This window comes from Lepus europaeus, chromosome 18 (assembly GCF_033115175.1).
Source record: "Lepus europaeus isolate LE1 chromosome 18, mLepTim1.pri, whole genome shotgun sequence".
NCBI classification, from domain to species: Eukaryota; Metazoa; Chordata; class Mammalia; order Lagomorpha; family Leporidae; genus Lepus; species Lepus europaeus.
In genome coordinates this window covers 22,921,099-22,941,886 of record NC_084844.1, presented here as the reverse complement: position 1 = coordinate 22,941,886, position 20,788 = coordinate 22,921,099, and the positions used below count along the sequence as shown (strand labels likewise).

The 20,788-nt window shown below is 61.2% G+C and overlaps 1 protein-coding gene across 2 annotated transcripts; it reads right to left on the bottom strand.

The window, feature by feature from the left end:
* Positions 1–7,135: 7,135 nt before the first annotated feature.
* On the bottom strand, positions 7,136–20,384 carry STAC2 (SH3 and cysteine rich domain 2). 2 transcript variants are annotated; one of them, XM_062215935.1, is made up of 11 exons: positions 19,934–20,384; positions 12,104–12,401; positions 11,758–11,855; positions 11,506–11,596; positions 10,295–10,410; positions 10,108–10,180; positions 9,953–10,014; positions 9,699–9,796; positions 9,421–9,472; positions 8,917–9,054; positions 7,136–8,463 (listed from the first exon to the last, which is right to left on the bottom strand). In XM_062215935.1, the coding sequence occupies exons 1-11, from the start codon at positions 20,021–20,023 to the stop codon at positions 8,359–8,361; spliced, it is 1,221 nt and encodes a 406-aa protein (XP_062071919.1). In that variant the 5' UTR covers positions 20,024–20,384; the 3' UTR covers positions 7,136–8,358. The 2 variants fall into 2 exon arrangements, with proteins under 2 accessions (XP_062071919.1, XP_062071920.1); XM_062215936.1 differs by having other exon boundaries at positions 10,295–10,407.
* Positions 20,385–20,788: the final 404 nt, after the last annotated feature.

Here is a 20,788-nt window from a genome sequence, read left to right as displayed (position 1 = left end):
GCTTTGGCTCTGCTGCTTGGAGTTTCAGGCTGCTCAGAGCGGCTTCCGGAATTGGCCACACACTGAGCACTGGGTTGCAGGTGCTTTCCTCCGGGCCCTGTTGTACTTCTTCCGCTAAGGCCATTTGCTCAGGTCAGGCTCACAGCCCAGGCGTGAGAAGGGGGATTTGCCTTGTGGTAGTGGGCCGTGCGGCCAGCTTAGGAGGAAGCCTGCTCAGCTCCTCCCTGAGCCCAGAGTACTGAGCTGCGTGCGCACTGCCCTTTGCGGCAGGGCTTGAGCGGCGTGCAGGAGGTGGTCTCAAGTTGTTGATGGGGACCAGCAGCAGGAACATGTCCTTACATGTATTTATCTGAAAGGGGAGCTGTTCCATCTACTGGTTCACTCCCCGAAAGGCCTGAACAGCCTGGAGCCAAGGACTTCATCCTGGCCTCCCACGTAGGTGCACGGCCTTTCCCAGGTGCATGAGCGGGAATCTGGGTTAGAACAGGGCAGCCAGGGCTGGAGCCGGTCCTCCAGGGGATGTGGGCTTGTAAGCCGAGGCCTATTGTGCTGCACCACAGCCTGGCTTTTTTTAAGATTGATTTGTTTGAAAGAATTACAGAGAGGTCTTCATCTGCCGGTTCACTCCCCCAAAAGGCCTTAATGACCATAACAACCTCAAGCTAGGGTATTCCAAAGCCAGGAGCTGCTTTGGGGCTACCACACAGGTGCAGGGGCCCAAGCAGGTGAGCCATCTAACACTGCTTTCCCAGCTGTGATGCTGACACCACAGTGACAACCCGTAAGTCCATATTTTAATATTTATTTGAAAAAGGAACAGTCAGATTTTCAATCTACCGGTTCATTCTTAAGATGGCCACAATATGAGGGCTGGGCCAAGCCTGAACCAGGAGTTTCATCCATGTCTCCCACATAGGTGGCAGGCCTGAATACTTGGGCTGTCTTCCACTGCTTTTCCCGTGCCATTTGGAGCTGCACTGAAAGTACAGCAGGAGCTGGCGCTGTGGTGCCAGTGTCCCATTATGGGCGCCGGGGTCCTTGCTGCTGCACTTCTGATCCCACTCTGCTGTGGCCTGGGAAAGCAGAAGATGGCCTAAGTGCTTGGGCCCCTGCACCTGTGTGGGAAACCTAGCTGTAGATCCTGGCTCCTGGCTTCAGATCAGCCCAGCTCTGGCCATTGAGGCCATCTGGGAAATGAACCATCAGATGGAAGACACTCTCCCTCTGTCTCCAATGCTGCCTTTTAAATTTAAAAAAAAAAAAAAAAAAAAGTAGCTGAGGATAGACCACAATGCTGCACCCACTGTTTAAAAGTTGTATTTATTGTGGCCAGTGCCATGGCTCAACAGGCCTTCGGATCAGCACAGTGCGCCGGCCACAGCGCGTCAGCTACGGCGGCCATTGGAGGGTGAACCAACGGCAAAGGAAGACCTTTCTGTCTCTCTCACTGTCCACTCTGCCTGTCAAAAAAAAAAAGTTGTATTTATTAACCTGAGAGTTAACAGGGCTGGTGCTGTGGCCTAGCTGGTAAAGGTGCTGCTGGCATCCGGTATGGTGCTCTTTCAAGTCCCTGCTGCACCACTTCAATCCAGCTCCCTGCTAATGGCCCTGGCTCCTGTCTTCAGATAGGCCCAGCTGTGGCTCACTCATTGGAGAGTGAGAGAGGTCTTCCATCTGCAGGTTCACTCTCCAAATGGACGCAACGGCTGGAGCTGGGCCGATCTGAAGCCAGGAGCCAAAAGCTTCCAAGTTTTCCACATGGGTGCAAGGGCCCAAGCACTTGGGCCATCTTCTGCTTTCTCAGGCCATAGCAGAGAGCTGGATCAGAGTGGAGCAGCCAGGACTAGAACTGGTGCCCATATGACATGCTGGTGCCACAGGTGGCAGCTTCACGTACTATGCTACAGCACCAGCCCCCCCCCCCTTTTTTTTTTTAAGATTTACTTATTAGAGGTCTTTATCCACTGGTTCACTCTCCCAAATGGCTGCAACTGACACAGATGGGCCAATCCAAAGCCAGGAGCCAGGAGCTTCAGGGTTTCCCATGCAGGTTCAGGGGCCCAGGACTTGGGCTATCTTCCGCTGCTTTCCCAGGCTGTCAGCAGGGAGCTGGATTGGAAGCAGAGCAGCCAGGATATGAACTGGCACCCAAATGGGATGCTAGTGCTGCGGGCAGAGGCTTAACCTACACAGCACAGGCCCCATAACTAAATCTTAAAAGGGAAGAAAGCCAGGAGCTTCATCCAGGTCTCCTATGTTGTGTGGCAGGGGCTCAAGTACTTGGGCCATCTGCTGTTGCTTTTTCCAGGCCATTAGCAGGGAGCTGAATATGAAGTGAAGCAGGGGCAGGAGCTCCTGGCTCCTGGCTTTGGATTGGCACAGCTCCAGCTGTTGTGGCTATATGGCGAGTGATCCAGCAGATGAAAGATTCCCTCTCTCTCTCCCTCTCTCTGCCTCTGCCTCTCTGTAACTCTGCCTTTCAGATAAATAAATAAATAAATCTAATAAATAAATAAATGGAGCACCCAGGACTCAACCAGCACCCACAATGCTGGCCCCAAGAGTTCTTATTTTTATCCTGGTTTGTACCCAATTGCATCAGGAAAAACTGTTCATCCAGCAGATCCTGGAGTACAAAAATTTTGAGCTGCACAGTACGAAAGTGAACCTTGTGAGAGCCACTGTGAACTGCTTAATGAATCTGAGTCCCTGAAGTGTTTTCCTTTTGCCACATATTGGTAGTAATAGCTGCCAATAAGTTTTACTATAAAACAGTGAACCAACGGCAAAAGGAAGACCTTTCTCTCTGTCTCTCTCACTCACTATCCACTCTGCCTGTCAAAAAAAAAAAAAAAAATTAAAAAAAAACAAAAACAAAACAAAACATCTGTTTGGTGAGCCAAGGACTGCTGGACACTTTACGTGGATCTGTGTTGATCTTAGCAACACTGTAACAGAGCTGTTACCACCTTTAATTTGCAGATTAGAAAATGGATGTAGTGACATATTTGCACAGTCAGAACCAAGTCCAGAGCACTGGGGTAAAAGCGGGGGCCTGAGAAGTCTGGCTTAGTCCCAGGCCTAGCTTGGTGAGCTTCTGAGCCTGTGGTGGTCACAGGGAACCCATGGGGGTGGGGAGGGGCTAGGAAGGTTACTTTGGATACAGTGCGTGGGTGGTGCTTTAAGGGGACAGATGCCTTGGTGGGAGGGGCCAGCGGCCAGTCAAGTTCAGGAAGTGAGAGTTCTGGGTTGGACAAATCAGGGAGAGTTGGCTAAGGGGCCACCTCCTGTGTAGCTGGTGCACCTAGAACTGGACGCTTCCTGGTTGCTCCCTGCCCCTCAGTCCTCTCCCCAGGAATTCTGGGTGACTGCTCGACCATGCCCTTCTGGGGGATGCTCTGGGTGGAAGGGAAAGGCAGGTCCGGAGTGTTGGGGACAGTAGGTGGACCCCTCTGAGTTCTGTCTCCAGCGTCATCATCGGTTCTGGGCGTGATGGGAGGTGAGTGGCAGAAGGCAGGGAAGCCCCGACTCTCAGAAGTGTCCAGACCACCCCACCACCCACGCTCATTAGAGCCTGGGTGAGCTTTAACCTTGGGGAAGCTGAGGCCGGGAAGGGCAAAGGACCATGGCCAAGCTCCATGCTTGGTGCACGGGACGCCCCCTTCCCAGGCACGGGGCAGAGAAGGACGTGTGCTGGAGACCACTCTGCTTGTCCAAGCCTTTCGTGAAGTAGAGGGGCAGGGATGGAAGAAAAGAGAAGGCGTCCCCAAGGGAGCTCCCCAGGCTGCAGCACAGGAGCCAGTTTCCACCCCGCACCAGGAGGTGGTGCTGTTCTCTCGCAGGTGGCCACAGATGGAGGCTGCGGCTCGCGGCTTCTCGGGGTCTGGGAGTTGCTTGCCTGGCTGGTTGGTTGGTGGTTGCTTTTTTTTTTTTTTTTGGGGGGGGTGGTGGATTATAGGGTAGGAGCCTCCCTCTCTCCACCCTGGACTTTTCACCCCTTCCCAGGGCACCAAGAACCCCCAAGGGAACCACTGGCTCTCTCGCAGGTCCTGGAACCTTGTGCAACCCTAAGAGATGTGCCCTTCCTCTCAAGAGCCACACTGCCGCTTCTGAATGAGGAAACCGAGGCCCAGAGGGACCAATGACTTCCCAGAACCTCGGCCTTGCCTGGCCCCGTCATGCCAGGCCTGAGGTCTCCAGAGGCGGGGGCCGTGGTTCAGAGCGGGGTGCTGCAGAGACTCTGGGCACAGTGCTCTCTGCGGGGCCGGCAGCTGAAGTGTCCAGGGGGCTTCAGCTTCCTTCCAGGTGCTGCCTCTGAGGCTCCTGCACAGCCCAGCACGGGCCAAGGCTGGACACACGGCTGCCTGCCTTGCACTCCTCGGCAGGCCTCGCCAGCCTGCCCAGCACTAGGCAGTCAGGGGCAAGGATGAAGGGACAAGGGGAGTGGCACCAGCCAGGGGGTGCAGATGAACAGGGCTCACTCCGTCTGTCTCTGTCTCCCCCTGACCCTGAGGCCCCACCTCTTAGGCCCTCCTGTCCCGGCTGCCGGGAAGGAAGGTAAGAGGCCGTCCCCTCTTCCTGCATGGCCCCTGAGCCCAGGTAACCTCTGTCCCACGTGGTGCCTTCCAGCAGAGCTCAGGCTGAGGTGGGGAGTGAAGGGCGAATGTAGGTCAGAGAAAACAGAGCCAAACGGTGGGGCAGCAGCGCCAGCAGCTTCTGGGACGTTCTCTGCCCCAGCCAGGGGTGTGGTGGGTGCAGACCCAGAGCTGGCATCCAGGAGGGCAGAGGCCACGGTGGGGACAGCAGCTGCTCCCTGCCTCTAGGCTGGGAGCCTGCTGTTGGCAGTGTGGCGCTGGAAAAAAGCCGTGTGCTCAGCAGTGCGGCAAACGGGCCGGGGGAGGGGTCCAGGCCAGCTGGCGGCTGGTGGCAGGCGCCAGCGAGCGGGTGTGCAGGAGGCCTGGCTGCAGGGCTCTCAGTCTCAGTGTTGATCCGGGAGCCCGGCTCCTGCATCTCTCTGCCTCCATTGTTGGCTAAGGCATTGAAGGAGCCGGGCAGCGTGGGGAATGAGCGGAGTGCAGAGGAAAACCATGCGGTTTCTGAGGCTGGCCGCTCATTGACCACTCACTTCCCAGATGACCTTGTTCAAGCAATCAGCCAGCCTGGGCCTCAGTTTCCCTGTGTATAAAAAGGGCAGGGTTATGTGGTGGGCTGGGCCTTCTGGCACAGTGGGTTAAACTGCTGCCTGGGTCGCCAGCATCCCATGTCGGTGCCTGGGCTCAAGTCCTGCCCCTGTTTCAGATGGACTTCCCTGCTAAGCGCACCCTGGAGGCAGCAGGTGATGGCTCCGGTACTTGGGCCTCTGCCACCCACGCGGGAGAACTGCAGAGTTCCAGGTTCCTGGCTTCGGCCTGGCCCAGCCCCAGCTGTTGCTAAAATAAACTTTGTTGGGTACATGGGGACACTTCCAAAAAAAGTTCACGGAAAAACAGATTTTAAAAAGATAACTAAGGGGGCTGGCGCCGTGGCTTAACAGGCTAATCCTCCGCCTTGCGGCGCCGACACACCGGGTTCTAGTCCCGGTTGGGGTGCTGGATTCTATCCTGGTTGCCCCTCTTCCAGGCCAGCTCTCTGCTGTGGCCCGGGAAGGCAGTGGAGGATGGCCCAAGTCCTTGGGCCCTGCACCCCATGGGAGACCAGGAGAAGCACCTGGCTCCTGCCTTCGGATCAGCGAGATGCGCTGGCCGCAGCAGCCATTGGAGGGTGAACCAACGGCAAAAAGGAAGACCTTTCTCTCTGTCTCTCTCTCTCACTATCCACTCTGCCTGTCAAAAAAAAAAAAAAAAGATAACTAAGGGGCTGGTGCCATGGTATAGCAGGTAAAGCTGCTGCCTGTAGCACTGGCATCCCATGTGGGTGCTGGTTTGAGTCCCAGCTATTCCACTTCCAATCCAGCTCCCTGGTAATGCCTTGGGAAAGCAGTGGAAGATGGCCCAAGTGCTCTGCTCCTGCACCTGCGTGGGAGACTGGGAAGAAGCTGCTGGCTCCTGGCTCCGGACAGGCCCAGCCCTGGCTGTTGTGGCTCTCTGGAAAGTGAAACGATGGATGGAAGACCTCTCTCTGTCTCTGCCTCTCTGTAGCTCCAACTTTCAAAATAAATAAATAAAATGATAACTAAAAATAGGGGACAGGGTTGGCTGGCTAATCTGTGTGCCTCAGTGTCCTCATCACAGAACCCCCTCCCCCCTCTCCTGGCCGCTGATTCGTCCCAACGTTAAGGTGGTCCAAGTGGTGACCTCTTCTACTTCTACTACTGCCAAGGATCCCAGAACGAGAGGGGCCACCCTTCTCCCCCTGCGGCGCCCCCTGGGTGAAGGGGCCCCAAGATCTGGTCCCCGCCGGCCTCCCTTGCCTGTGCGGAGGGGCAGGCGCGCAGGCCTCGCCTCCCAGCAGCGCCGCGGTGCCCTGGCACCCCCGCAGCAGGCACTCCTCGCTCCCGCCCGGCTCCCCGCAGCCTATAAATAGCCCGGGACGTGCTCGCTGGTGATGACGCGGCCTGGCGGGCGGCAGGGAAGGCAGCCGCTCTGCTGGAGCGGGTGGGCGGCGGGCACCGCCGCGGGAGGGGCGCGCGCCGCCGGCCCCCTCGTGCCAGGCTCCCGATGACGGGCGAGATTGAGTCATCTCAGGGCTACTGTCCGAGGCTGTCCCCGGCGCCAGCGTTGCCCCGGAGAGGTTGATCTTGGCTGGGTACTGAGCCCTCCTGCACCCCAAGCATGGCCGGACAGGGAGGGCACCTCTGGAGACGCCGAGCTGGGGGCCCAACAGCTGCGCGGCGCAGGTGCTCTGAGAACTGAATGCGGCCGCGGCCACACCCCTTCTCCCTCCAGCGTCCAAACCGCCCCTTTCCGCATGTGTTTTGCGTCACTCTGACCTCTGGCTACTCCCGGACACCGCCAGTCTCGGTCTGCCGGGGTGGGAGGGGCTGAGGAGGCCTGGCCCCCCCTCCCCCCCGCCGCGCGCCCCTACACCTGAGCACCAGCACCAGCCCTCTCTGGGAGACCAACATTCTGCCCCCCTCAGCCTCCTTGCCACACACCCCCCCCCCCCAATCAAACAGCAGAATGGACAGGCTGGGACAAGAAACATTTAATTAGGGGTCTGGGGGCCAGGCAATGCCCCAGCAGACCCCCCATGCAGCCTCATGTACAGTGGGCATTGGGCCCGCCCCCGGGATGGGGCTGGGGGGGTGGGCCTATGGCAGCAAACAGGGCAGTGTGGCTTGAGCCCCCCCTCGGCAGGGGAGGAGTAGGGGAAGGGCTGCCGGGACGGAAGGTCAGTGTCCCCCTCCACTGCGCGGGAGCATGTGGCTGTGCCTAGGATGGGGGTGGCATTGGCCAAGCACAACCGAGGGCACAAGAGGAGGCTCTGAGCTTGGGGGAGGGAGGGGTGTTGGCACCAGAGAGAAGCAGCCTGTGAGGAAAGGGTCCTCCCCCTGTGCCCACCCCACCCCAGGCCCACCCCCTTTCCTCGTCTGTCTCCGGGCTCCTCCAGGGCTCCTCCAGGGCTCCGTGTCCCGGCCGGGGTTTGGGGGGGGCAGCTGATACACCCAGGAAAGGAATTTGGCAGAGCCCAGGAAGGGGGCGGGGAAGGCCAGGTGTGGGTCAGTGCCTCCTCCTCGGGTGGGCCTCTGTGTCGAGGCTGCTCGTGGGTGTCCTTTCCCGGTGGACAAGGGCAGGGCGAGGCTGCTGTCCGGTGATGTTCCTTCCACTTGAGGGGACAGTCTGATTTGTCACACCCTCCCAGACCTCAGCCCTCCCCTCCCCTGTCAGCCCAGGTTTCAAGTAATGGGAGAGATTCCTGCAGAACGTTCCTGAGAATTGACGGAGCCACAAGAGGTGGTGAGACCAGGAGGCGGCCCTGGGTCCCCTCCCGGCCCCGGGGAGGACAGCCCCTCCCCCAGGGCCTGCACTGGCAAAGGGGCAGACGTGCGGGTGCACACACATGGACCCAAGCAGAGGCTCTGCGCTCGGAGGGGGGTTGGGCATGCATAGGAGGTGTGGGCAGGAGGAAACTGTCTGGAAGCCTCCCCCAGGGCTGGACTCCGCGGCACTAGACTGCGATGCCGGGGGCCCCCCTCCCTGCAGCTTCCTCGTTCTCTCCCACCGTCTCCCCCACCTCAAGTCCCAGAGGACCGACCCACTCGGGGCGCCCCGCCCAGGACAAATCCTTCCTAAGCCATGGTGGGTGGCACCTGGGAGAGGGGCAGAGGGAGGGGGAGTGTGGACGAGGGTGCCTCCCCCACCCCAGGCCAGAAGCAGGGGCCAGGCCTAGGCAGGGGTGGCTGGGTTCTCTTGGCTCCTCTCAGATCTCGGTCAGGGCGTCGGCTGGCACCAGGCCCCGCTTCTTGCCACTGCTGACACGGATGAAGCCCTCGGCGTCCTTGCTCCTGCCCACGCCCACACAGATCTGAGGGGGAGGGACACGGAGCTGAGACCCAGCACTGGCTGCAGCCCCTGGGGGATGATGGGGCCAGCGGCAGATGTGGCCACTTTGCCGGTGTGATGGGAGCAGATCCCGCGAGGGTGTAGGGCACACTTGGGGCTGACCTTGACATCAGCTGCTCTGATGCCTCTCCCACCCCATCTCGCAGAGGCCATCACAGAGGGAAAAAGACTAGCCTGAGGTTGTGCTTGGGCAAACCAGAGGCAGAGCCAGCACTCACACCCCGGCCCACCGCTCTGGCCCTGCCCGAGCCGTGCCGAACTTCACTCGCCCCTGCCTCTGTTGGCCCTGCCTTCCCATCTCTCCTACCCCATTGCCAGGCTGCCAGCATCAGCCTGCAGGCCACTGGTCCTTGCCCCTGCCTCTGCCCCTGCCTCCCGCCCGTTGTGGGGCCCAGGCTGGGACCGAGGCACTCACCTGGTTCTCCTTGAGACTCATGTAACCCTGTTCCTTGTTCCCAGAGAAGGGTTGGCAGCAGCGCCAAACATTCTCGCCTGGCCGCACCCGCTGCACAAAATTGGCTGGGAAGAAGCCGACCCGGTCGCCAATCTTGCCCTGCGGGGGAGCTTGGCAGTGAGTGCCACCGCCCCACCCCCATGCACCCTGCACTGCCTCCTCCAGGCTGTCCCCACTCAGAGTCAACGCCAACACTCTCCACACCCCGGGCTCCCTGGGTGCCAGTCCCCAGCCCAGGGGCTTTGGGGCCGGGGAGGGCATGAGGTAGGCAGAGGGACAAAGCTGAAGCAGGGAGGGCCAAACTGAGAGCTGGGCCCAAGGGTCAGTCCTGGGCTTGGCTAAGACCAGCCATTGGAGGAGGAAGGTCTTTGCAATCCAGCAAGAAGGTGGGGCAGTGCCCGTGGAGGGTGGGGGCAGTGGAGGCGTACAGCCAGGGTCCCTCCACTCCCCACCCTGCTAACTCACCTTCCACCAGTCCTCGTTGGAGTCATCCACCAGCTGGATCCGGTCTCCCGGCCTGGGGAGGGGGGAGCTGTGCTGCACAGGGGGCAGGGGCCCTAGCCCCTGGAGACCCTGTACAGCGCCCTGTCCCCAGCCTTGGGGACACTGGGTGGGGACCCAGGGTGTGAAGAGGAGGTTCCTGAGCATGCCCCTCACGCGCCGAGTCTGGGGGCAGAGCCCGAGACCGGAGTCCGTCACAGCCCGGCGGGGGTTGGGGGGAGGCGGCCACGCACTGGACTTACTGCAGGGCCAGGTCGTTGCTCTCTTGGGGCAGGAACTTGTAGAGTGCGACGTAGGAGTACATGGGCCCCACATCCTTCCGCACGGGGAGCCTGGGGGGCTGGAGGGGAGCTCTCGGTCAGTGATGAGTGCGCAACACCCTCAACTCCCCTGTGATGCCTTGCGCCGAGGGGCAGTGACCCCCCAGTGTCAAGGAGGCCCCTTCCCACGCTGCCTCCGGGGACTCCTCTGGAGACTCAGTGCCAGCACGGCTCACCTGCTGTCCGGGGCTCTTCTCCTCTGCTCCTGACCCCTCGCTCTCGGCTGGGGCTGTGAACACTGAGAAACCAGGGCAGACCAGGGTGTGAGGCAGCAGGGACAGGAACGCCCCCCCAAGCACCCCTTGCCTGCTCCTGGTTCCCCACTGCTCACCGCTGTCGCCAGGCCCCTCCTCTGAGCTGCGGATGCTGCCTTCTCCATCCTCGGTCAGCTCATCCCGCTCGCTCTGGGGACAGAGGCGGGGGTGGGGTGGGGTGGGGAAGAGCGCCGGTCAGGCCCTGCCCCCAGGCCACCCCCTGCACCCCGGCCAAGGCTTTGCTTCTGGGTGCACCGACCGTACCAGGCTCCTCGTGGGGGACTCAGAGGTGCTGCTGAAGCTAGAGCGATTCATGAGGGCCAGGGAGGTGCCGTAGCGCAGGGTCTCGTAGACGGGGTCCACCTTCCCGCTGGTCCCTGCTGAGGGGGCACCCTCAAGCCTGGCACTGGCTGCTGGCCTGGCTCTGCCCAGGAGCTCCCCATCGCCCTCCCTCGGCCCGGGTCTCGTTTGTCTCGGGCAGTTGCATGCCCTCCCATGGGCCCCCGCGCAGGAACCTGCAGCCTCCTGCCCTGCTGGCCTCCTGGGCTGCCCATGGCTTCCCTGTCACCTTCCCCCCCCCCCCCAGTAGCCCTGGGATGTACCTACTGCCCACGGCTTCCCTGTCACCTTGTCCCCCTCCCAGCAGCCCCGGGATGTACCTACTGCCCATGGCTTCCCTGTCACCTTCCCCCCTCCCAGCAGCCCTGGGATGTACCTACTGCCCACGGCTTCCCTGTCACCTTCCCCCCCCCCCCAGTAGCCCTGGAATGTGCCCACATCTCTCCACCGCCGATGCTGCTGGCAGAGCTCCAGTGACCAAACTGCCTCAGCAGCTGTCGTGGGCCTGCCACTCAGACCCCCTGAGGCCACGGCAGCCCCTCCTACGCCAGGCAAGCAGAGCGCTCCTGAACAGGCATGCCACATCCTTAGGCTAGAGCCCAAATGCCGCTCGCAAAGCGCACACGGAGCCCTTGCAGCCGGTATCTCTCCACCTCCCCCCTTCTCCCCTAGGCCCGGGCACTTTGTCCTTTTTTGATTCCCACCCCTTCCTGCCTCAGGCCTCTCTTGAGCCCACAGGACACCCTGCGCCCTCCATGGCTCATTCCTCGCCCCCTGCTGAGGGCTCTGGTCTCTGTCTTTCTCCTCCAAGGCCCTCATCCCAACAGTGGCTGGCTAATGACATGCCCGACTGTCCACTTCACACCTGGCTCCTCCACTCGGGGCCTGAACGTCAGCCGTACCTCAGGGTCTAGCACAGTACCTGGTAAAGTGTGGGTTTAGGACAGATGAAGGCGGGCATGCGTGAATGGATGAAGAAGGCCTGTATTTAGGGCAGGAGAATTCACGGAAGGGTAGAGCTGGAGCCAAGGACTTGCAGTGCCAGGGTGACTCAGGCACCCATCTGGGGACTCTGGATTTCTCATCCCACACAGTAGGAACAGGGGCAATGGCGCGCGGGGTGGGGGAGCGCTCACCAGAGGGTGGGGACTCTCTGCTCGTGGCACAGACTGGTAGCGGCTGGTGCACCAGGAGGGGGGAGCTGAAGTTGCGGCGGAAGGAAGTGGACTGTGGCAAGAGGGGGCAGAGAGAGGGCACGGGATGGTCGTGGCCCATCAAGATCCTGGCCCTTCCCGAACCCTGGGAGGAAGCAGTCTGGGGGCGGCACTCAGGGGCTGGGCGCAGCCTGCACCCGAGGCCGGTCATCGCCACCCACTCCCCCCACTCACCGTCTTGCCCGGGCATGGCTGGCGGGAGATCTCCTCGGAGCACCAGAGGTGGACGCTGACTTTGCAGGTTTTGCATCGCAAGCCTTGCTTGGAGTTTCCTGGGACCAGCAAGAGGGGCTGTCAGGAGTGGAGACCCCCACGGGCAAGGAGCGGAGGAGGCAGGTAGGGCACGGGGACAGCCAAGGGTCGGGCCTTCTCCTGCCAACCTTCAGGCCCAGCACCCAGGCCTGCTGCAACCGGGGGATGGAGTGGTACACACCCAGCCCAGGAGTGTGCACGCGCCTGCCCAGGGGGAGGGGCACAGGAAGTCCCCCCAGCCCTCCCTCACCCGCGGACCGGCACCTACCCACGATGAGCTGGCGGCACAGCTCACACGGGCTGGCTCTCTTGAAGACGTGCTCCTGGAAGCTGTGCAGCCTCACTGGCTTGAGAGGTGCCAGGGGGCGTGGGACTGGGCACGGGGAGGGGGCAGGCGTCGGCAGGCCCCCCGCGGAGGGCGGGGAGGGCGGGGGGAGGGGGGTCGGGGGTGTCAGCAGCACCTCGGTGGGGCACTTGATCTCCGAGCCAGAGCGGAAGAAGAAGTTCTCCACACTCTTACTCCGGAGGATGGTCTTGAGAGACAGTGAGCGCTTGAATCGCTGGAGCTGCAGGAAGAAGAGGGGGCAGGCAGTGGGCGGCTTCAGGGGGGCTGGCCCAGGCGGGCAGGCTTCCCCTCGGGATGCCTGGGTGGTGGCAGCCACAGCAGCGTGGGGGCTGAGAGGAAGTACGAAGAGACTGGCTCCCAAGTTCAGACGCCTAAAGGAGCCAGAAATAGAAAGGCGTTCTGCCGGCGCAGGCAGACAGTTCAGAGTGGTGGGGACTGTGGCTAAGTGGACAGCAAGGGAGCAGCTGCTGGTCTCTGGTCAGCTGAGGCTTGTCCACAAGGCCAGCCCAGTGTGGCCGGGCTGCCCAGCTTCCCAAAAGAAATATAGACTTTTATGTGAAATTGGGTAGGAACAAATTATTAAGAATAATTTAGGCTGGCGCCGTGGCTTAACAGGCTAATCCTCCGCCTTGCGGCGCTGGCACACCAGGTTCTAATCCCGGTCAGGGCGCCGGAGTCTATCCCGGTTGCCCCTCTTCCAGGCCAGCTCTCTGTTATGGCCCAGGAGGGCAGTGGAGGATGGCCCAAGTCCCTGGGCCCTGCACCTGCATGGGAGACCAGGAGAAGCACCTGGCTCCCAGCTTCGGATCAGCGATATGTGCTGGCCACAGCGGCCATTGGAGGGTGAACCAACGGCAAAAAGGAAGACCTTTCTCTCTGTCTCTCTGTCTCTCTGTCTCTCTCACTATCCACTCTGCCTGTGGGGGGGGGGGGAAGAAGAAGAATTTATTTATTTGAAAGGCACAACAGAAACAGAGAGCGAGAGTGAGAGTGAGAAAGAGCGAGAGATGAGAGATCTTCCATCTTCCACCCTCTGGTTCAATCTCCAAATGGCTGCGATGGCCAAGGCTGGGCCAGGCTGAAGCCAGGAGACCGATCCAGGTCTCCCATGTGGGTGGCAGGGGCCCAAACACCTGGGCCATCCTCCACTGTTTTCCTAGGCAAATTAGCAAGGAGCTGCATTGGAAGTGGAGCACCTGGGACTCCAACCTGTGCGCATATGGGATGCTGGCACTGCAGGTGGCAGCTTAACCTGCTGTGCCACAAAAGAGGCTTTTCCCATTTTTTTTCTTTGCGGAAATGGTAGTAGCACACTGTTTTCCCTGTACCTTGCTTTTACACTTAACAGTAAATCTTGGAAATCATTCCATACCAACATAAAGAGTTTCATTATTCTTTTTTTATGGCTATACAGTATTTTGTAGCATGAGTGTACTATTTACTAAACTCAATTTATGTATATAAAAATTACTCTATACACACACACACACACATACTCACATCTGCGGGGTGAGGATGGGGGGGGAGGTTGGCATTGTGGCACAGTGGGTAAAGCCGTGACCTGTGGCGCCGGCATCCCATATGGGAGCCAGTTCCAGTCCCAGCTGCTCCACTTCTGACTCTGCTCTCTGCTATGGCCTGGGAAAGCAGCAAAGACGACCCAAGTGCTTGGGCCCCTGCCACCCACTTGGGAGACCCAGATGAAGCCCTTGGCTTAGGCCAGGCCCAGCCCTGGTCATTGTGGCCATCTGCAGAGTGAACCAGAGGGTGGAAGATCTTTCTCTGTCTCTCCTTCTCTCTCTGTTACTCTGACTTTCAAACAGATAAATCTTAAAAAAAACTTTTTGGGAACCAAGCAAAACACGCTAGGTTTTCAGTTTTCCCTGTTGTTGACCAGGCTGAAAGGAGAATGAGGAGCACTCCCTTGGACCCCGTTCACAGGGCTGGTTTTCCCCAGGGGCCAGTATTGTGGCACAGCGGGTTAAGCTGCTGCCTACGAACCAGCATACCATATCAGAATGCAGGTTCGAGTCCCGGCTGCTCCACTTCTGATCCAGCGACCTGCTAATGTGCCTGGGAAAGCAGCAGAGGATGGCCTGAGCGTTTAGGCCCCTGCCACGCATAAGAGAGACCAGGATGGGGTTCCTGGCTCCCGGCTTTGGGCCAGCCCTGCTCTGTGGTGAACATTTGGGGAGTGAATGGAAAATTGGTGTCTGGCTCTCCATCTCTCCCTAACATTCTGTTTCTCAAACAAATAAATCTTTGAAACAAAACAAGACAAAAGACCTCCCCATCCACCCTCCCATCACATCATCTCCACAGCGCAGCCTGAGTTCTGGTCCTGATGGTGCAGCCTGGTTCATGGCTTCTGCTTAAGCCGCTGCCTCACTCTGCAGCCCCATCCGGCTTCTACACAGGAAGTGACCCCTGACCTGCTAAAAACCTCCCACGGCTCCTCAGGACACAGCCCAAGGCCCTCACTCCAGCCAAGAGACTCCACGCGAGGTGGCAGCCCTGTCCCTGCAGCCCCAGCCTGCTGCCTGCGGCCCAGACGGGCGGATCCCAGAACTCGCCCATGCTTTTGAGCTTCAGAGCTTTGGACGGGCAAGTCCTTGAAACACTCCCTCCGCTGGTGCCCACGACACCCAAGCCCTGCTTCCCTCACGGCTCCATCAGGCCACTCGTTTCTCTCTTGTCCTGCAGACCAGGAGTGTCTGGAGGGCAGGCATAGTCCCTGCAAACCTCCACACAGGGCCTCATCGCATAGTAGGTGCTCAGCTAATGTGTCACCATTGAACAAATGATGAGCAGGGCCTGGAACCCTGCCCGGGGCCCATGTGCTGGAGCGCGGGGTGGAGCCTGCAGGGAGGCAGAGCTGTCTCACCTGTCCACCCAAGCACGCCCTCACTTCGTCTGTCCTGAGGGAGGTCTGGGAAGCTCCCTGCCCACAGCCCTGTCCCTCTTCCCTTCAGCGGGGAGCAACTTACCCCGCCCCCTCCTTCTAGCAGCACTAGAAGAAGGGAGTGGAGACCTGGCTCCAGGCAGGGAGGCTTGGCCAGGGCTCCCAGCTGGCACGCCGGGCGGCCCGTGTACCATGGCTGCCTGCCTGGCGGCCGTGCCAGGAGGTGGAAGCGGTGGCCCCTCTAGCCTCTGGGAGGCCAGCAGGCAGCAAGTCAGAGGGGTGAGCAGGGAGGGGGCTGTTTGGGAACAAGGCAGGCCCTGCTGTGCCAGCTGGGAGCCAGGGCCCCGGGGTGTCTGGCACGCCGAACTGCTCGGCTCCTTCCAAACCCAGCTTCTTGGATGGCACTGTGGGCTTCTTTGTGTGTCTGTGAGAAGCAAGCCCCAGGCCCTCTGTGCATTGCCACAGAGGTAGAATTATTATTAAACAAACACCAGGCCGGATCAGGCTGCAGGCCATCTGGGCGAGTGTGGCTCTGAGGGGCCGGGAGAGGCAGGTGAACGCTGCCCCTTTTTCTCTCGCTCTTTCTTTCTTTCCTTTTTTTTTTTTTTTTTTTGTTTTTTGTTTGTTTGTTTTTAAAGATTTACTTATTTATTTCAAAGGCAGAGTTTCAGAGAGAGAGAATCTTTCATCCGCTGCTTCACTCCTCAAATGGCCATAAAGCCAGGACTCTGGGGAGGGGCCCAAGCACTTGAGCTGCTTCCACTGCCCTCCCAGGTGCATTAACAGGGGGCTGGTTTGGAAGTGGAGCAGCTGGGATGCGAAGGGCGCCCACATGGGATGCTGGTGTCACAGGTGGTGGCCTGACCCGCTGCGACACAGCACCAGCCCCAACTGCTCCCCCCGGTGCCCAGGAAATCTGGGCACAGAGCACGTTAGAGTCTCAGGGGGTTGGGAGTGGAGGCGGAACTGAATCTGCTGCCCGAGGCAAACCACTTCACCTCCTCTCAGCCTCAGTTTCCCCACATCCAAGAGGGAGGAGACCGGACCAGGTGCTCTTTAGGCCACACAGGGCTTAAACCCCCAGGAGCACACATCTCGGAGGGCCAGACTGAGCGAGCGCTTTGCATCCTCACCTCATTAGTCCCGACACCACCCTCCGAGGAGGAACCATTGCTGTCCCACTTTCCAGATGAGGCACTGAGGCTCCCAGGGCTAAACCATTAGCTCGTAAGTCCTCAACTGTCGAGCAGTGAGCCAGGACTGGAACCAGTGGTTTGAGCTCCCGAGCCCAAATGACCAGGGACATCCTCTGCTCTGGCCCTGCCTCGGCCGCCCACCCCGTCCTGCACTGCGCCATGGGCTTGTCCGACTGGTCAGGCATGGCATCTGGGGTTCGAAGGGACCTGAAAGACTGGCCGGCCTCTCATCCTGAGCGCTGTCCACATGTATCCGCCCCTCTTGCCAGGGGAAGCGCGCCCGCCCTGCCATGGGACAGGCGTACCATCTGCGCAGCTGCCGTCATTGGGCAGGGCTCCCCTGCACGGGGCTGAAACCTGGCCCCTGGGGTGTCCCCCTGCCCCAGGCCACAATCTCCCTAGTAACCCTCAGAAGATGGGGTAGTAGGAAGGGCTCTGGGCTCGCCAGCCTCCAGGCTCTCTGGACCCCTCCTAGTCCTGGTGCTTCAGCCACCAGTGCAGGGTGCCAGAGGCCTCTGGGACGGAACGCCCCCCAGCACCAGCCCTGCCTCTGCTCTGGGCCCCGGATCCCAGGATGGCCGAGAAGCCAAAAGGAATGACAGATCACATCTGGGGGCTGTGGCAAGAGGGAAGGGCGGGGGCACTGCTGCCCAATGGCCTGGGACAGACCTCTGGCTTGGCGTGGCCAGTCCCGGCATTCCCACTCCTGGGTCTCCCAGTTCCTGGAGAGGTCCTTTATTCCTCTCCCTGCCAGTCATATGGCTGGTGCCCCCAGGGGGCATCCCCGGGCAGGGCCAGAAGTTGCCATGGGCCCCGGCAAGCCGGCTCTCTACTCCTCCCCCCATACACCCGCAGCAGGCCTGCTCGCGGCCTGGGCGCCCTCCTCCCTGTTTTCCCACACTCTGGATGGCCTCGTCTTCCCTCAGTTTCCCACAGCATCTCCTGAGAAGGCACCAAGGCAGCTGGCAGTGGGTGGCGGTGGACGTGGCACCAGCTCATTCAGATGGCAGAGCTGGTGTGGTGGGATCCTCCCGGGGACAGCACCTAAGGGGGTGATGGGCAGGCTCTCTGTGGTAGAATGGGGTGGGGATCCAAGGAGGAGGGACCCTCTGGGAGGTTCACGGAGAAGCATGGGTGCAGGGCTGAGACCCAGCCTTAGGGAAAGTAGGGTTGGCAATGAATGCCCAGGCGGTGGGGCCAGTCCTGTGGTGCAGCGGGTAAAGTCGCTGCCCGCGATGCCAGTGTGCCATATGGGTGCTGGTTTGAGTCCCGTCTGCTCCACTTCCCATGCAGCTCCCTGCTATGGCCTGGGACAGCAGTGGAGGATGGTCCAAGTGCTTGGGCCCTTGCCACCCACATGGGAGACCCAGATAGTGTTCCTGGCTCCTGGCTTTGGCCTGGCTCAGCCCTGGCCCAGCCCTGGCCATTGAAGCCACTTGGGAAGTGAACCAGCAGATGGAAGATCTGTCTCTCCCTCTCTCTGTAACTCTTTCAAATAAAATAAATATTTTAAAAATAAATAAATAAATAAATAAATTCCTAGGGGGCACCAAACACTGATGCGTAGGAGGCCTGGATTCTTGGCCATGCTGCCCACAGGCGCCAGCCCCCTCTGGTGAGCAAGCAGCCCCTCTCCCAGCCCCCAGTCTGGGCCGCCTTGGGCCAGGCTGAAGTGGGGGATGGAGGGAGGCTGTGCTGGGCCCCAGTTCTCTCTCCTCCTGCCTCTGCCCTGCTGAACGCCCCCAGCATGAGCCACAGTGCAGCCTGTGTGGTCAGCCCTGCGTCTCTCACGAGATGTGCAGGAGAGGGCCTGGAGGGCTGGGTCAGGTGTGGAGGCCTCTCCGGCACTGCTCCTGGCATCTCCACGGCTCACCCAATGACATTGGAGGGTCCTTGGGCTGGGAGGAGGCAGGAACAGACCTGCCAGGCCCTGGCCTCCCCTCTCTGCAGCTGAACTTGCAGCCTGCCGGACTGCTGAGCCAGCCCTCGCCTGCCTTCTCAGCGCTCCCGACCAGGGGCCTGGAGCCCATGGCCTGGGTAGGGGGAGCCAGGCAGGGGCTGGGAGGCCCCCAGGCTCCTGGGAAGGAAGGAAGCAAGCAAGCAGGGAGACTGTGTCTGTCCCGGGCGATCAGCAGGCAACTGGGAACAGGGCGCTGGAACTCAGGTGGGGCTCAGCCCCTGGGACCCTCTGTTTGGAAGGAACTCTCACATTTATTCCAGGCACGGTTTTCCCTTCCCAGCACCTCGTTCCCGTCTCAGCAGAGACGTGGCTCTCCTCGGTGAGAGGGGTGGGCTAGCTCTGGTCTGTGTGTCAATCTCAATTTCGGGAAGGGGCAAGAGAAGGTCAAAGGTGCATCTGAGCATCCCCGGTTGTGGGGGGGAAGGAGCTTCCTGGGGTGCCTCAGCCAGACTCCACCCCTGCCCTACCCATCCGTTGGCCCCCAGCATTCTCTGGATGACCTTGACCTTGAATTAACCTCATATCCTGAGGGGTGGTCAAGAGAGAAGGATGAGGAAGAGGGTGGTGGGAAGAGCTTGTAGCCCCGCCAAGGGCACCAGGGAGCCCAAGGCCCCACCCACTTCTGGTCTGCACCGACCCTTCTCTGGGAAACAACGGTGGGAGCAAAATGCCAGGGTGGGCCCTAGCAAGAGGCAGGCTTTGGGCTGAAGACAGGGCAGGGGCGGGGGCGCCCTCGCACGGCCCCCATTCTCGCTATCCCCTGCCGCTCAGCTCGCGCCCGCACAACTTCCTGCGGGTCAGTCTCCAGCGCCTCGAACTTGGGCAGGGAGCAGACAGATGGGGGGGGGGGTGAACGTGAGTGGCGGCCCCCCCCCTCCCCCAGGCAGGAGTCTGGGCTCCGCCTGCCTTCACTGGGGAATAATTTATTCATTGTGACTCCCGCCGGAGTAACAATCATACATAATTAGGGTTAATTATGACATTCATTAATTACGATGACTTCTTCTTTCGTTCCCGCCTGCTCCCCCCACCTCGTCCCGCTCCAGGGTGGGGGTGGGGATGCCTGTCTGCTCCCGAGCCGCCGCAGCACCCGGGTCCCCGCCCGCGCCCGACGGCCCGCGCTGCCGCAGCCCCCAGCGCGGACTCGCAAGCTGCGCACCCCCCGGCCGCGGCCGCACGTCCGCGGACCCACCGCGCTGGGAGGGGTTGCAGGACTGCGGTGGGTCGGAGAGGGACACTCGCAGAGAAGCACCCCGAGAGAACGGGGCGAGAGCTCACAGAGACTCCGAGACCCAGGCAGGCTGGCGGTGGAGACGCCCGCGGAGCGGCGCGGGGCGCGCCCGCACGCAGACCCGGGCGGACACCGGCTCGCACCACCGCGCACGGGCCCCTGCTCGCTCCGCCGGCTCCGCGCCGCTTCCTTCCAGGGGAAGCCCACTTAGAACCCCCGGAGGGTGGCGGCCGCGCGTGGGCCAGGAGTGTCTGCCCTGGGGTCTCCGCTCGGCCCCTCGGCGCGCACCCTCTCCTTCCCCGGGGCGCTGCGCCCAGCCGTGGGGGTCATGGGGAACCGGATCCTGTGACCCCAGGCGCTCATGCCCACCCCGGACCCAGAGCCGGGAAGGGGGCGCTCGGGCCAGGGACCACCCCCTGCCCAAGCTGGGGCCAGGCCTCCAGCCCCTCCACTCCCGACTTACCTTGGTTTCCTGGAGGGCGGGGACGGTCCCCGGGGGGGTGTGGGTGGCCGCGTCATCCGGTTCGTTCTCCTTCTCGCTCATTTCGGTCATGGTTGGGGGCGAGGCCGAGGGAGGGCACCGAGACCCGACGGCAGGCCCGCCGGGGCCGGGCGGCGGGCGGCGGGCTTCCCCCCGGAGTTGTGGAGCCTTTCTCCAGACACTGCCCCCAAGGAGCCCCAGGAGAAACCCTCCGGGGCTAAGCAGCCTCCCGCCCCCGGGGGCGGGCGGAGAAAGTTGCGGGGTTGGCTGGGGGTGGGGGAGCAATGGCACGGAGCCGCGGGGGCCGGACGACCCCGGGCGTGGGTTCCGAGGGTCTGCAGAGGATGCAGCTGGCAGCGAGGGGAGGAGGGACGCGGGGACGCGGGGATGAGCCGAGGGAGGGAGCCACGGAGCTGTCCGTGTCCGGCCGGCTCCGCGGTCCTCTGCGCCCGCCCCCCCATCCCCTCCCCCTCCCCCCGCCGGCCCCAGCCCCGCACCCGGCGGCCCCTCCGCCCAGTCCTCGCCTCCCAACTTTGATTTAGGAGGTCGCCTGGTCCCTCCCCCTTGCCTCCGCCGCTCCCCCGCGCCGCTATGCAAATCGAGGCCCTTGGCTATTGGCTGCCGCCGTGGCCAGGAGGGCGAGGTGGGCGGAGTTTGGGGGGGCTCGACAAGATGGGGAGGGGCTTGGAAGGGGACGACGTGGAGAGAGGGTGGTTTCACACGGAAAAACCTGGCCTGGGGGGTGGGGGGGCGTGACAAGACCGAGGTGAGGCTGTCAAGATCACATTCAAGTCTGGATGAAGATGAGGTTGTTGGGAATACAAATAGGTCGGAGCT

What these genes read in the sequence shown, in the direction of transcription:
- STAC2 (XM_062215935.1), bottom strand. Translation starts at nt 20,023, where the DNA reads ATGACCGAAATGAGCGAGAAGGAGAACGAACCGGATGACGCGGCCACC. An exon ending in CCGCCCTCCAGGAAACCAAG is followed by an intron (nt 12,402 to 19,933) that starts GTAAGTCGGGAG and finishes TTCTTCCTGCAG; the next exon opens with CTCCAGCGATTCAAGCGCTC. An exon ending in AGCAACGACCTGGCCCTGCA is followed by an intron (nt 9,473 to 9,698) that starts GTAAGTCCAGTG and finishes CCCCCTCCCCAG; the next exon opens with GCCGGGAGACCGGATCCAGC.